The following is a 17,090-nucleotide window of genomic DNA, read 5'->3' as shown; positions in this document are numbered from 1 at the left end:
CAGCAGTAGGGGCACGGGGAAACGCTAAAAAATTGATATATTCGCAACCGCAGATAAGCTATCTACATCAAAAGTAGACAATAACCGAGCTGGAACCTCAACGCATGTTGTGTAAATATTTGGGCTTAAACGGTTCTAAACTTTTCAAGTCTATGAAGGATGTAGACACGAACAGAGCATTTTTATATATATAGATTTATCACATAATTTATCCATTTTACAAATAAAAATCGAATTTTAAATAATTACTCCCCTTGCCTTTTTTTCGGCAAGCTGATAATCAATAAATCATAAATCAATTATGCCTGATGATGATTTTAGTTTTTCTAAAGTTTCTGCCTCTATGGACAATAGGGAGATGTCTGACAGCCGTTCTTTTCCCATCGAAGTTCTTAAGTCATTTTTTATTAGTTTTAATTTTGAAAAACTTTTTTCTGCCGTTACGGTTGTAACTGGAAGGGTTAAGAATAAAAAGCATGCTGTGTTAACCTCGGGAAAACTGGATGAAAGACTATTGAATTTTACTAGCAATAATTCAATGAGTTCTTTAATGGAATAAAGTTTTTTAATTTCAGAATTTAAGGATGTTTTTAGAGCCTTTAATTGGTCACAAAGATTAAGTGAAATGTCTTTAATGTGTGCGGATTGTGCTCGTACCTATTAGTAGATACAAAATCACCTGCAGCCCGTCCGTGCATTACTATACACCTGGGTGCTACTTAAACGCAGCGCGTAGTGAAGTGGTCATGGGCATACAAAACGAGAACCAGAAAGCGAGTCTGCACATCTGAAACTCTCAACACGCAGTTAAGGGGCTACATACAGTTAGAAGGCCAAAAAAAGTGAATTTTTCAGAGTGTTTTCTGAAAAAAACTTTTTAACTTATTGATCCCACACATTTCGTTAGAGTAATGTCAAATCTAGAAATTAATCGAAGGAATAAGCAAAAATATTTTTTTTTACAAAATGACAGTTTCGCAAAAAAAAAAAAATCGATTTTTCGCCAAAAATCTCCGACTTAAATTGTTAAAAAAAAATAAACTATTTATTGGAAAGAAAAAACCTTCGATTAATTTCTAAAAAATATATTTAAGAAGGTCGTGTTAAAATTTGAGACTAATCGGGCCAGCCGTTTTCGAGCAATGTTGGTCACCGACTTTGAAAACAACATTTTGAGAAAATCACGTTTAAAGTTTAGAATGCACATATACATAGGAGCACTTTACATAGAGCACTCTGAAACGACTTTTCAAATTTACTTATAACTCAGGAAATATTCACCGGAACTAAACGAAACTTTCTGTGTATATTCTTAAATATATTTACATTAAGAAAATAAAATAAAAAAAATCGATTTTTTTAAATTTCTTACTGTAATGTACTGTATGTATGTATGTTACTGTATGTAACCCCTTAATAAAATGGAAAACAAATTAAAATTAACATAAGATAAATATTCTTCAAGCTCAGGCGGGTACTAAGATAAGATACATTTTGCGACCGAAAAATGATAAGAGTTGCCAAATCAAAAACCCTAACAGCTGTGATTTAGCGAGTGAAACAAACAATCGCATATATTTTTAAAGCCAAGATGGAGAAAAAGTTAAGTTACATAGCGGCGAATACATCAATTATTATTATTTCTATATCCAATCCGTTCGAATTCATTTTCATAACTCTTAAAAATCCTTGTTTATAAGAAACATGGCAAAAGCTGTCAGTGTAGGCATTTCGCGAATTTTCTTCAATTTTTGTGGTCGAACCGCTTACCGGTATAGCCATTATCTACCAAAATTTTTCAAGCGGATTTATCTTATCTTAGTACCAGTCATGAATCACAACCTCCAAATAAACACATGAAAACTGAACTGTCTTTGACAAATTATATGGTGTTAATTTCTGAAAAAATACATCAAATTTTATCATCATCATAATGTACTAAACCCAATGAATGATTGGTCTTCAATAAGAGAAGTTGCACTTTAGACAGTTAGTCAAGGGGACATTATCGGCATTCGCGCCAGTCACTAAAAATGAATCTACCCAAGTTTAGTGGATATCATTTAGACTACAAAAATTTTATGTCTTTTTGAGAGTTTAGTTCGTTATGTATAACAAGAAAGGAAGCTAACTTCGGCACGCCGAAGTTTGTATACCCTTGCAGATAGAACTTCTTTGACTAGGAATCCATACAACATAAATTATATATATTTGTGTTAAAAACAATGAAGTAACACCTGCTTTCATTTCATTCACCTATACATATTATATTTGCAGTTTTACATTCCCAGATTTGCATTTTTCCTCAACATCAAACGATCGTCTGCATGGCACCTATATGATATAGTTGTCTGATTTTCATAAAATTTGACACAAAATTTAAGACTAATATAAAATGGCTATACCTCAAATTTGATGAAAATCAGTTAAAAACTGAAAAAGTTATAAATTTAATTGTATTAATTTCTCGATCGTTCCTATGGGAGCTATATGATATAGTAGTTCGATTTTTATAAAATTTTACACAAAATCGTAGAGTGGCTATTTCTCAAATTTGAGGAAATACTGTTGAATACTGAAATTGTTATTATTTTTTTTTTTTTAATTATCCCATCATTTCCGTTCCGACATATATTCGAGTGAGAGCATATAGAAGGCTAACTACAAAGTTTCATTCAGATAGCTTCAAAACTGAGAGACTAGTTTGCGTAGAAACGGACAGACGGACAGAAGGACAGACGGACAGACGGACATGGCTAGATCGACTCGGCTGTTGATCCTGATGAAGAATATATATACTTTATATGGTCTGAGGTGCCTTCTTCACTGCGTTGCAAACTTCTGACTGAAAGTTAAGGGAAGCCTAACCAAACCTTGAATAAAGGATATTCTCAATCATCCTTCTCATGCCCTCATGCCTCTCAGGCTTTATTCTAAGAAAAATTCTTACGCCTTTCAATGTTTGATGGCCTAATTGCAGGCATTACGAAAAAAAAAAACAAGAAAGGAGACTAACTTACGCACGCCGAAGTTTATATAGCCTTGCAGAAAGAACTTCGACTACTAGGAATCAATACAATATAAATTATATATTTATGGTAAAAAACAATGAAGTAATACCTGCTTTCAATTTATTCACCTATACATATTATATTTACAGTTAAACATTCAAAGCTTTGCATTTTTCCTCTATATCAAATGACCGTTTGTATGGCACCTGTATGAGATATAGTCGTCCGATTTTCATATAACTTTGCAAAAAATTGTAAATTGTAAAATGGGTATATCTAAAATTTGATGAAAATCTGTTGAAAACGGAAAAAGTTATAATATTTAATTGTATTAATTTCTTGATCGTTCCTATGGCAGCTATATGATATAGGAGTCCGAGTTTCATAAAATTTTATACAAAATTGACTGACTAAAATTATAATAATAGAAAGACATTAAACATATTAAAATAGAATATAAAAGGAAATAAAGATAAAAGCACTACAATAAACTCACCTCAGAAAAATTTAAATACCGTCTTTCACTCACCTAAACATTTCTCTCTTTAATAGTAGCACTAATATAAGATAAATCCGCTTGAAGAATGTTGATAGCAAAGTTTCTATATATTTCGTAAATCAGTGTGGCCAAGGAAATTAAAGAACATGGCGTCAATGGTCACACTGACTGCTGAAGCCAGCTGTTGTAAAAAAAATATTTATAAAGTTAAGTTTAAATGAATTCGAACGGATTGGATATCGGAATACTATTTATTGATGTATTCGCCGCAGTGGAGCTGAAGGCAAAAACCACAGCAGCAACTCTGTCGCCTCCCATTACGTCAATTATTAATTCTAAGCTTCCAAACCAAATTGTCACTCTGCAAAATGGAAACAATACGAAAAACAAATGTAGCGACAAATAAGAAAACTCTTACTCACAAACAACACAAAAAATGCAGCAGCATAACAAAAGGCAAGTGCATATAACACAATACCAGCCATCTAGAAGCAGTCACAAAGCCGCAAACTGGTGAAACACCGAGCTCGAATCTTTTAAAAGAGAAAAGGTCAGTTGTCTCGATAATCTTAGGAAATAACAACAGAAAACATAATCAGATACAGCTAAGGGGGCCCATCCACAGTAGAACATGTTGGCCGAGCATGTTGAGCTCGACGAAATTTTCATCGTTAGTGGTAGTGCTCGCGTACAAATTTCGTGTTCGTCGAGCCGCTCGAACGAAATAGAAATCATTCTATCGTGCTTGCGTTCGCAACAACATGTTCGACAATGGATGGCAAATGAAATTTTTGGTCGACGAGCGGCACGGCCAATATGTTCTACTGTGGATGGGCCCCATAACGCCAAATTTAAATACGAAGCTAAAAAGCAAATACAAATCAGGCAATTTGAAGAATATTTAAACCGACGCTGTCGCGGCGGCAAACTGCCATGTCTCTTTTAAAAATATATTATATTATCTATATATATAAAAATGCTCTGTTCGTGTCTACATCCTTCATAGACTTGGAAAGTTCTGAACCGTTTAAGCCCAAATTTCTACACAACATGCGTTGAGGTTCCAGCTCGGTTATTGACTACTTTTGATGTTGATAGCTTATCTGCGGTTGCGAATATATCTATTTTTTAGCGTTTCCAAGTGCCCCTACTGCTGCGCCCTCTACAGGCAGCCAGCTGAATCAAAGCATTTCCTGTCAAACATTTAAAACATATTGAAAGAAGAAACTTGAAAAGTTCTGAACCGTTTAAGCCCAAATTTTTAGAGAACATGCGTTGAGGTTCCAGCTCGGTTATTGATTACTTTTGATGTTGATAGCTTATCTGCGGTTGCGAATATATCTATTTTTTTAGCGTTTCCCCGTGCCCCTACTACTGCGCCCTCTACGGGCAAATCAAAGCATTTCCTGTCAAACATTAAAAACATATTGAAAGAAGAAATTGGAGATACAAATTTTATTTTTTGTTCAGGTTCAGTAAGAAACGAAGTCATGCCACCGAAAAAGTCGAGATTGGGTCGTTGTATTCGCAATACAGAAGCAAAAAGACGTAAGATTACGAATATGACTGACGAAGAACGGGCCTCCATCCGAGAGACTGACCGGCTGCGCGATGAACTTTTACTCATACAGGTTAATGTTAGGAGGACCGATTGCAATCATATATTGAAATGTCGTCAGTTGTTTCATTAGTACATTGTCGATATGTATGCAAAAATTGAAACAGAACGTTTGCTGTTCCTCCGATTGAATCAGACGAAACTTCGGTCCGATGAATATATCCATTTGCGGGATGCTGTGATGAATGACCGTAATACAACCAACGTTGGAAAGCTCACGATTTTGCCATCCTCATACATAGGTAGTCCACGCCAAATGCATGAATATGCTCAAGATGCCCAGGCATATGTTCGTTGCTACGGCCGTCCAGACTTATTTATCACCTTCACATGCAATCCAGCTTGGGACGAGATAGTACAGCTGTTATTTCCTGGACAATCGTATAGGGATAGGCATGACATCACAGCCCGTGTTTTCAGACAAAAGCTCAAGTCACTGATGGATTTTATTGTGAAACATGGAGTTTTTGGATCTGTGCGGTGCTGGATGTATTCAGTAGAATGGCAGAAGAGAGGATTGCCGCATGCGCACATACTGATTTGGCTGTATGATAAAATTACTCCAGACGAAATCGACGATGTTATATGCGCTGAGATTCCATGGGCCGAGGTTGATACGGATTTGCATGAAGTTGTCATCAAGAACATGATCCATGGCCCATGTGGTACCCTCAACCCATGTTCACCATGCATGGTAGACGGGAAGTGTTCCAAGCGATATCCTCGAGCATTTACAGCCAATACCGTAACAGGGGACGATGGATATCCTCTGTATAGGAGACGGTCAACTGAAAATGGAGGGACTTCGGCAAATTTAAACATGAGAATTGGTGATATTGAGGTAGACAATCGTTGGGTGGTTCCATACTCACCACTATTGTCAAAATCATACAAAGCGCACATCAACGTAGAATATTGCAATTCCGTGAAATCGATTAAATATATCTGCAAGTACGTGAATAAAGGCAGCGATATGGCAGATTTTGGTGTTCAGGCAGAAAATGGTGACAGCAATGCAGTACGAGTTGTCGATGAAATATCTCAATACCAGGCTGGAAGATACAAAAGCAGCAACGAGGCTGCATGGAGAATTTGTTCGTTCCCCATTCATAAACGCTATACAGCTTTAGTTCACTTGGCAGTCCATTTGGAGAATGGTCAACGTGTCTATTTCACAGAAAGAAATGTGCAAGAAAGAGTCCTGAATCCGCCAGCTACAACTCTGACTGCCTTCTTTACCTTATGCCAGGAAGATGATTTTGCCGGAACCTTGATGTATTCAGAAGTGCCCTCTTAACTACAATATGCCACAGAGAAACGTGGCAGGGTACAGCTAGTAATAAATACAAGTAAAAACCTACAAAAACTACCAACAACCGCAAGTACAAGTGCAAGTGCAAGTATAAGTACAAGTGCAAGAGAACTTAAAAAACTACCAACGGTACAAGTCAGAGTCGTAGGCATGGCGGACCCCCCGACCCCGACCCAGCAAATGCTGTAACAACTGGACAGCTCCTGAAATCCCCAGGACCTAAATATCTAATTGTCTCCAGATCTGACCCCGGCCTTGACCTCAACAACGTCAACCCTTTCGTCATTAAAAAACAAATTGAAGAATGCAAGAAACTCCGCAACGGATCACTGCTCATTAAAACAAAAACAAATGTACAAGCGTTGAAACTCATGCAGCTCAAAACTTTCGCTCCTACCATAAACGTCACAGTTACACTACACAGCTCTCTTAACTGCACCAAAGGTGTAATATACTCCAACGACTTAAGAGGAATTGAAGAGAACACCATAATACAAGAACTAGCGGCACAACAAGTAACTGACGTACGGAAGATATTAAAACGAGACAACGGCTCTCTTAAAGAGACTGCACTCATTATTATCACCTTTAACACACACAACCTTCCCGACTTCATCATGATTGGCTACCAGAGAACAGCGGTCAGGACAACAATTGCTATAAATTCGGCCACCTTAACAAATTCTGCAATAACAACAAAATTTGTTACAACTGCGGATCACTGCAACACCTAGACCCATCTACAAACGAAAAATGCACAAGACCCCAGAAATGCATCAATTGTAACGAAGAGCAACAACAAACAAGCCCACACAACTCCTCTAGCAGAAAATGCCCAGTATTTCTCACGCAACAAGAGCTTCAAGCCATAAAAACGACACACAAATGCGACAACAAAACAGCCCACGCAATTCTCAAGGCCCGCACCTGAGATAATACACCGCAAAAAAAAATTCCCAGCAAAGCCGGAACGCAGATGGACCTCAACAACTCAAAGGACCCGGACCCAACAACCACGAAATAACCAGATCACCACCTATATCATACGCCGACATCTACCCCAGCTCCTGTAACAACTTAAACAATAAGATTACATCCTCCACAACCACTAAATCCTCAAACAAATCCATAAAAATCCTACCCCTAAACACACCTAAAAGATTACTTGCTTCCATGAAAAAAGATGCTAAAAAACCTAAAAACCCTAAAAACCCTAAAAAAACCCTAAAAAACACCAAAAATAACTCTGACGCATCTAGCGACTCAGGGGAAATGGACACATTTTAATCATGTTAAATATTATACAATGGAATATCAAAGGCTACAGAAACAACTACTCAGAATTACAAATCCTCATTAAGCATCACCACCCCCAAATCATAGCACTCCAAGAAACCCACCTCACCAATACATCTTCCCTACCAATCCCCATAAACTTCTCCCTATACTTCAGTGACAGCACCAACGCTTTCGGAGGAGCAGCACTATTGGGGCATAACTCCATCTCACACTCCAATAAAACCCTCAGCCCAGACTTTGAAGCCACTTTCGTCACAATTAATTCAAAAAGAAAAATATATCTCATATGCACATACATTTCCCCCACCAAACAATTCAACATTAAAAACTTAGAAAATGTTCTAACCCCTACATCCCCCTCTACTATCGTACTAGGAGATTTTAACAGCTGGCATCCTTATTGGGGCTCCCCTAGATCCAACTCCAGAGGCAACACAATAGCTAAATTCCTTGACAGATCCGAATACACATTATTAAATGACAAATCTCCAACCCACTATTCGACACACAACACATTTACGCACATCGACCTTTCTCTCGCCACAGCCAATATCGCCCCAGAGATCTATGGGAAGGTCCTCAATGATCTACACGAAAGTGACCACTTCCCTAATCTAATCTCAATGTTCCCTACACATTCATCCCCGAACCTCACATCCAAACCCTCCTTCAATCTTAAAAATGCCAATTGGGACCTCTTTAGTACTCATATTTCCAATCAGTCCACTCATAATCAAACCAGTAGTAACACAAACAAGGAAGCAGCTACTCTTAAAAAAATCCTAATCCAATCTGTCCACCTATCCATACCCCAGAACACCACCTACTCCCTCCCACACACTGTTCCCTGGTGGAACAAAACTCTAGCTCTACAGAAAAAAAATAGAAACCTCAAATGGCGAACTTTAAAAAACAACATCAGCACTGAAAACATAATCGAATACAAAAAAGCTAATGCCATCTTCAGAAAATCCATTAGGGAAGCCAAAAAATTCTTCAACTTAAAATTCACATCTGCAATCCACCCAAACTCCGACCCAACAAAAATGTGGGCGAACCTTAAACGGCTCTGTGGAATGTACCCTTCCAAACACATACATAGCATTCACAACCCCTCCACTCAAACAACTTCTGTAGATCCAACCGAAATAGGCAACACACTCGGAGACCTATGGTCAAAAGAGGCAAAGGACTCCAACTTCCACACCGAATTCCGCCGCAACAAAATTCTCCTTACACCACCCTGTCCCTACCCCTTATCCCCAACAGCCCTTAAAATTGGAAAAAACATTAAACTTATTGAACTTAACGCAACCATAAACTTATTAAAAGGACACACACCTGGCCTAGACCGCATCTCTTATCCTTGGATTAAAAATGCACCCATCTCCTATAAGCTTCGAATCCTCCACCACTTCAACAACATCCTAGACTCCCACATCGCCCAATCCTATAAAATCAGCCTCGTAATACCCATCCTCAAGCACAATAATCCCCAAACCAACCCCAACTCCTACCGCCCCATCTCACTGAACCCTTGCATGGCCAAAGTTCTCGACAAAATCCTAGCGAAAAGGTTATGGTGGTTTGTTTTAACAAACAAACTCATTCATAACAACCAATTCGGCTTCAAAAGAGGCAAATCTGTTCTAGATAGTCTACTTTACGTAGATCATCTAGCAACCAGATTCTTGTCTCTAAAAAAACACTTAACAATAATATCTCTTGACTTTGCTAAAGCCTTTGATAAAATTGGCATCCACACCCTCATCCGCCAGTTGGAGGAATGGAAACTAGGCCCCCGCATTATAAGATACGTCCACAACTTCATGTCCAACCGGAAAATAATAATAAAAAACGGCACATCCCTCTCCCATAGCTTCCCCCTCGATAATGGTATCCCACAAGGTTCACCTATCTCAGTTATCCTCTTCCTAATAGCCTACAATTCCCTAACCGACATTATCTCCCTTTCAAAACAAGTGAAGTTCACTGCCTACGCCGACGACTTCCATCTTATTATCCAACACAACCGGAACAAAAACCCCCAAATCAATCTTACAACCCTATTCCAACATAACCGAGAATGGTGCTCATCCTCTGGATCCTCCCTCTCTCTAGAGAAATGTCAAGTGCTACATATATGCCGAAAAAGAAACTGCACAGCAAAAATAGTCACAGGCTCAATTAACATCCCTACCACCGACTCCATAAAAATCCTTGGCCTGACAATCAACAACCGGTACAACTGGCATTCTCACATAAACAACCTAAAAACATCCCTCTCCCGTCCCCTTAACATCATAAAACACCTCTCCTCAAAAAAATATAATTGCAGCACCGCCACTCTCATCCAAATCACAAACTCCCTCCTCATCTCCAAAATAGACTACTGCCTACCCATCTACGGGAAAGCTCCAACCTCCATCCTTAACCGACTCAAATCCTCACAAAACGCAGCTATAAGAGAAGCGCTTGGTGCCTTCAGAACAACACCAACAAATAATCTGCTGACTGAATCAAAAATAAGCCCTATTCTAATCAGACAAAAATACCACACTAGCAAACTAGCAACTAAACTGATCCACTCGCATGACTCCCCAATTGGCAAATTCCTCAAACCAACAAAAAAAATACAGGTACCCCAGCACAATTGATACAATAATTGACTCCTGCAAATCCCTATCCCTCCATCTCTCCCCTGCTACCCATCCAAAATATACAACCCAGAAATAATCATAAAAGCCACAAACACATCCCTATCCCACTACAACAAAAACACCACACCCCCTATAACCTTCCACCAACTTTTCCACTCTATAAAAAACTCCCTCCCCAACCATCAATTCCTCTACACCGACGGCTCAAAGACTAACGACATTGTTAGCTTTAGCATAACCAACGACCACAACACCATTAAAACCGGACTCCTACCCTATTACTCCTCTGTCCTCACAAGCGAAGCTATAGCCATACTAGAAGCGGTACAATTCTGCAATAAAAATTCAGGGAAGTTCGCTATATGCTCTGATTCCCTATCTTCCTTAAGAGCCATAACCAACTCCAACAACCACTCCTACTACCCCAGCGCAATCAGAAACATAATAACCAAACTCTTCCCCAAAATTATACTTATCTGGATCCCAAGCCACATAGGCATAAAAGGGAATGAGAGAGCGGACAGAACAGCCAAGGAAGCTTACAATTATCCACTCATTCTTACCAAAAACTTCAACTCCAAAGATATCACACAACACCTCAAAAATTACTACAGTCACATAGAAAAAGATCTGCAAAACCATTGGTACAAACATATTGCACTCAACACCCCTTCAAACTACTCCCTCAAAACCACAAACCTTAGCAGACAACAACAAATAATAATCAATAGACTACGTCTAGGCCACACACAATTCACAAACGTCCACTATATTAATAGAACAATACAAAACACTTGCCCTTTATGCAATAATGCCACAATAGATATTAATCGACTGCACTGCACTTTCCTAACACAGAACCGCATCCTTCTCCCACGAAAACCCAACCCAACTCCTCGCAAACCCAACAACAGAAAACTCAATGAAAATCCTCTCCTTCCTATACAAAGCCAACCTCACCCACAAAATCTAGCCTTTAAGTCCTTTGTATAATATTAAAATCTGTATATATCTAATCGAGCGGTAGGCCACAGCAGCCAATACTCAATACCCTATGTTAGCCTTTAGTTTACAACGAACTGCTAGCTTTATATAAATAAATAAATTAATAAATGGTACAACTGAATTTATTAATGGAAACCAAAAAAGTCATTTACCTTTTAATAATCTATACTATTATATAAAGAGGTAATGTAAGTTTGTTTGTATGTATTGAATAGGCTCCGAAAGTACTTGGCAGATTTGAAAAATTCTTTCACTGTTGGAAAGCTACATCATTCCTGAGTGTTATAGGCTATATTTCATTTAAAAAAAAAATAGGCATCCTTACTAAAATAAAGAAAACGTAATCCAAGGTGTTAAAAAAATATCAAAAATCTACCTTACATCTACCGCCCTCTACAGGCAGACAAAGCATTTCCTGTCAAACATTCAAAACATATTGAAATAAGGAATTGGAGATAAAAATTTTATTTTTTTGTTCAGGTTCAGTAAGAAACGAAGTCATGCCACCCAAGAAGTCGAGTTTGGGTCGTCGTACTCGCAATACAGAAGCAAACAGACGTAAGATTACGAATATGAGTGACGAAGAACGGGCCTCCACAGAGAGAGACGCAATGTCGTTATTGGCCGGATGCATCAGGTCTGCATATACTGTCAGGCTCCTTCGATTGAATCAGACGAAACTTCGGTCAGAGGAATATATCCATTTGCGGGATGCTGTGATGAATGACCGTAATACAACCAACGTTGGAAAGCTCACGATTTTGCCATCCTCATACATAGGTAGTCCACGCCAAATGCATGAATATGCTCAAGATGCCATGGCATATGTTCGTTGCTACGGCCGTCCAGACTTATTTATCACCTTCACATGCAATCCAGCTTGGGACGAGATAGTACAGCTGTTATTTCCTGGACAATCGTATAGGGATAGGCATGACATCACAGCCCGTGTTTTCAGACAAAAGCTCAAGTCACTGATGGATTTTATTGTGAAACATGGAGTTTTTGGATCTGTGCGGTGCTGGATGTATTCAGTAGAATGGCAGAAGAGAGGATTGCCGCATGCGCACATACTGATTTGGCTGCATGATAAAATTACTCCAGACGAAATCGACGATGTTATATGCGCTGAGATTCCATGGGCCGAGGTTGATACGGATTTGCATGAAGTTGTCATCAAGAACATGATCCATGGCCCATGTGGTACCCTCAACCCATGTTCACCATGCATGGTAGACGGGAAGTGTTTCAAGGGATATCCTCGAGCATTTACAGCCAATACCGTAACAGGGGACGATGGATATCCTCTGTATAGGAGACGGTCAACTGAAGATGGAGGGACTTCGGCAAATTTAAACATGAGAATTGGTGATATTGAGGTAGACAATCGTTGGGTGGTTCCATACTCAACACTATTGTCAAAATCATACAAGCGCACATCAACGTAGAATATTGCAATTCCGTGAAATCGATTAAATATATCTGCAAGTACGTGAATAAAGGCAGCGATATGGCAGCTTTTGGTGTTCAGGCAGTAAATGGTGACAACAATGCAGTACGAGTTCTCGATGAAATATCTCAATACCAGGCTGGAAGATACATAAGCAGCAACGAGGCTGCATGGAGAATTTTTTCATTCCACATTCATGAACGCTATCCATTAGGAGAATGGTCAACGTGTCTATTTCACAGAAAGAAATGTGCAAGAAAGAGTCCTGAATCCGCCAGCGACAACTCTGACTGCCTTCTTCACCTTATGCCAGGAAGATGATTTTGCCAGAACCTTGATGTATTCAGAAGTGCCCTCTTAACCATAATATGCCCAGCAGGTGGTCAACTAGCTCATATACCGAGGTACCGATGATCCAAAATGATATGACAGTCCCATTTAAACGGCTTCAATTTCCGGTAAAAACATCTTTCGCATTAACAATTAACAAGTCACAAGGCAAAACCTTCGAATAAGTATGGATTGATCTGCGAAAAAAATGTTTTAATCATGGTCAACTGTATGTTGGTCTATCGCGAGTCGGAGCCAATGAAAATCAATTTATTTTGCTGCCACAAAATAAAACATCAAATATTGTTTACAGAGAAGCTCTAACAAAATAAATGTATTTTCTTTTAGGGTTATGACCTCAAAGTTTCTAAAGTCGTCTGAAGTTTCAATAGTTTATATAATCCCGTACACTTATGTTAAATTAATCTTAGCATACCAATTCTAAATAAACTATATAATACAAACTCTACATTTGGGGACTCGTACCGGGTCTGAGATGAACAATTAAGTGTCCAAAATTAAAGCGAAAAAAGTTAAATTACCTAAGTGAATGACTAGAAGCTGAAGAAAGTGAAGCAGATGGAATTGGCTGCGATGTTTTTAATATTATAGAAGCATCTCATTTGTTTACTGTTTCCCCTCAGTATAAAGAAGCAGTGACAAAACTCTTCGAGGAAGTCCAGAGAAGGCCATAAAACCCTTCTAACCAGTGTCCAGTCGAGCTGAAGATCACTCCAGAACGCGTAATAAAACCATTTCATCAGTCACCATCGCCTTTGTCTGCAAACGAAGCCGAGTCTGTTAAAACCCAAATAACTGAATGGTTGACCCAGGCAATAATACGTATGTTATCATCGAACGTGGCCAGCAGAGTTGTAGTGGTCAAGAAGAAAGACCGTTCCCTTCTAGTCTGAATTGACTGCAGAAAACTGAACAGCATGGAGTTGGCGGATTGTTTTCCAGTACCGTTGATGGAAGAAGTTTTGGAAAAACTACGCATTTTTCTTAACTCTGGATTTGGAAAATGGGTTTTTTCATGTAGCCGTGGCAGAAGCTAGCAAACCGCTTACTGCATTCGTAACAAAAAAGGGACTCTTTTCATTTAAGAAAGCTCCATTCGGATTTCAAAAATTACCAGCTGCATTTATCAGATATGTTAATCACATATTTCAAGACCTGATCAACGACAATATATACAGTTATATATATTATATTATTGCATACAGCGGACGAATGCATGGACAAAATAAGACGTGTACTAGAAACAGCAATGCAGTTTGGACTAAAGATTAAATGGAAGAAATGTAGCTTCATGCATTCCCGCATACACTTTTTAGGACACACTGGAAAATGGAGAGATAAAATAGATTTTAAACGCCAAAAAACACACGGTGCGGAGAAAGACGATATTGCGAGAGAAGTTGCAGCGTACGTGATGTATCTACAAGATTTCAATTGCAATGTTGTTCACAAGCCAGGGAACAAGATAAAACAAGTGGATCACCTGAGTAGCCATTCAGAGTCAGTTTGGATTGTAACAGCAGAAGTAGAAGAACGCATTAGGAACGCCCAACAGAATGACGAATACAGTAAAGCAATTCTGGTCATTCTCCAGGATCGTCCATATCAAAATTTTAGGATAAAAGGCGGTATCCTTTACCGAGCAGTCGAAGGCAACGATCAACGATCAGCCTAAATCGATGGAAAAAGATGTAATTCGAGAGTCTCATGAAGTCGGCCACTTTGCAGTTCAAAAAACAATGCATTCCGTAAAGCAGCAGTTTTGGATCCCTCACCTAGAGCGGAAGGTAACGAATTTTAAAGCCAACTTTATTAAATGCATTATTTACAGTAAGAAGATGGGAAAGCAAGAAGGACTATGGTACTGCATTTCCAAAGGAAATACCCCGTTGCACACACTACAAATCGACCATTTGGGGCCAATGGACGCCACATCAAAACAGTACAATTATATACTGGTAATTGTCGTCGGATTCGCCAAGTTTGTTTGGCTCTATCCCAAGAAAACTAAAGGGCAGGAAGAGGTTCTCAGGAGATTCACTAAGTGGTCCAATGTGTTTGGATTTCCGAAACTAGTTGTCAGCGATCGAGGTTCTCCTTTTACATCTGGAGCGTTTGAAGAGTGGCTGAATATTAACAAAGTGGAACATATTTGTTCAACTACTGGAGTGTCTCGTGGAAACAGCGTGAGTGTATTAACCGATCAATCATTTCTTTCATCGCCAAAGTATCTGCAGAAGAGCCTAGCAAGTGGTTCAAATATGTGCCTCAGGCTATAAACTCACAAGTAAATTCCTCAACAAAAATGTCGCCATTTGAACTGTTGTTTGGGACACGAATGTATAGCCATGCTTAAGAGCGTCTCGCAGTTTAATCTTGAGCGACAAGAAATGCGAGAAACAGCTAAAAAGAACATTGAAGAGGCGCAGCAATTACATAAGCGAAACTACGACAAAAAGCGCAAGCATGTCCACATCTACATATTGGGTGATCTCGTCGCAATCAAGCGGACTTAGTTTGTTGCAGGAAGGAAGCTGGCTGGCCGGTACGACGTTCGCAAAGCAGCACAAGTGGAAGGACCAAACGAAACCAGTACTAGCTGCGATAACATTTAGCTGTAGAAGTTCGTAGCCGACAATGACGATGAGTTGCTTTCATCTGGGTCAGATGAGGTTGAGTTGTCAAAGTTGTCAAAGTTGCTAAAGTCGTCTGAAGTTGTTGTTTAAAGTTTCCAATAGTTTATATAATCCCGTACACTTTTGTTGAATTAATCTCAGCATACTAATTCTAAATAAACTATATAATAAAACCTCTACATATATATTGTGATAGGTTAAACTGAGCGTTTTAATTCGTACTTCTTTATTTCACTTCACGCAACCGAATGTTCCACTTCTCCTGTTTCACATGATCTTTACATCTCTTAACATAGGCTTAACATACATAGGCTTAACATAGAAGGGCTTAACATAGAGGGGCTTAACATAGATGGGCTTAACATAGATGGGCTTAACATAGATGGGCTTAACATAGATGGCTCTCTGCTAGCCTACTACAATATTTATGTTAATAAATTAAAAAAGAATGACGTAATACCTGCTTTCATTTCATTCACATATACATTTTATATTTACAGCCTTCTATTCACAGATTTTGCATTTTTCCCCTATATCTAGCGATCTTTTCTATGGGAACTAGATGATATAGTAGTAAATTTAATGGAAATCTGTTGAAAACTGAAAAAAAAAAAAATTTTTAATTGTGTTAATTTCTCGGCTGTTCCGATGTGAGCTATATGATATAGTAGTCCGATTTTCATAAAATTTTACGCAAAAATGTAGAATGATATGGAATGGCTATATCTCAAATTTGATCAAATCCTGTTGAAAACTGAAAAACTTATAATTTTTATTTGTATTAATTACTCGATCGTTCCTATGGGAGCTGTAGGATATAGTAGTCCGATTTTCATTAAATTGTACACAAAATTGTAAAGTAACATAACATTTCTTTATCTAAAATTTGATCAAATTCTGTTGAAAACTGAAAAACTTATAATTTTTATTTGTATTAATTCTATTGAAAACTGAAAATTTTATAATTTTTTTTTTTGTTTTTAATTCTCCGATCATTCCTATGGTAGCTATATGATATAGTCGTCCGATCCGGCCCGTTCCGTCTTATATACGAGTGAGAGTATATAGAAGACTAACTACAAAGTTTCATTCAGATAGCTTCAAAACTGAGAGACTAGTTTGCGTAGAAACGGACAGACGAACAGACGGACATGGCTAGATCGACTCGGCTGTTGATGCGGATCAAGAATTTATATACTTTATTGGGTCGGAGTTGCCTAATTCACTGCGTTGCAACTTCTGACTGAAA

General features: G+C 38.5%; 1 protein-coding gene across 19 annotated transcripts in view; it reads right to left on the bottom strand.

The window, feature by feature from the left end:
* Positions 1–17,090, bottom strand: part of LOC110185344 (aminopeptidase Q) — a 280,831-nt gene that overhangs the window by 180,886 nt on the left and 82,855 nt on the right. For 7 of the 19 annotated variants that reach the window (XM_086827426.1, XM_086827443.1, XM_086827436.1 and 4 more), the window contains exons 1-3: positions 3,933–4,044; positions 3,759–3,871; positions 3,541–3,691 (exon numbers count right to left, since the gene is read on the bottom strand). The exons of 5 other annotated variants lie outside the window; for them this stretch is intronic. Coding sequence is in view for 7 of the 14 variants with exons in the window: in XM_086827422.1 (XP_086683548.1) it covers positions 3,541–3,548 (8 nt within the window). In the remaining 7 variants the exon portion in view is untranslated. Of the gene's footprint in view, positions 1–3,507; positions 3,692–3,758; positions 3,872–3,928; positions 4,045–16,301; positions 16,442–17,090 lie in introns of those variants that run through there. 7 more of the 19 variants (XM_086827427.1, XM_086827423.1, XM_086827441.1 and 4 more) reach the window with 4 other exon arrangements.

The sequence above is a fragment of the Drosophila serrata genome, unplaced genomic scaffold, assembly GCF_035046125.1.
Source record: "Drosophila serrata isolate PLE 108 unplaced genomic scaffold, ASM3504612v1 contig_171, whole genome shotgun sequence".
Classification (NCBI taxonomy): domain Eukaryota; kingdom Metazoa; phylum Arthropoda; class Insecta; order Diptera; family Drosophilidae; genus Drosophila; species Drosophila serrata.
The sequence above is the reverse complement of the archived record's forward strand: the minus strand, read 5'-3'. Positions and strand labels throughout refer to the sequence as shown.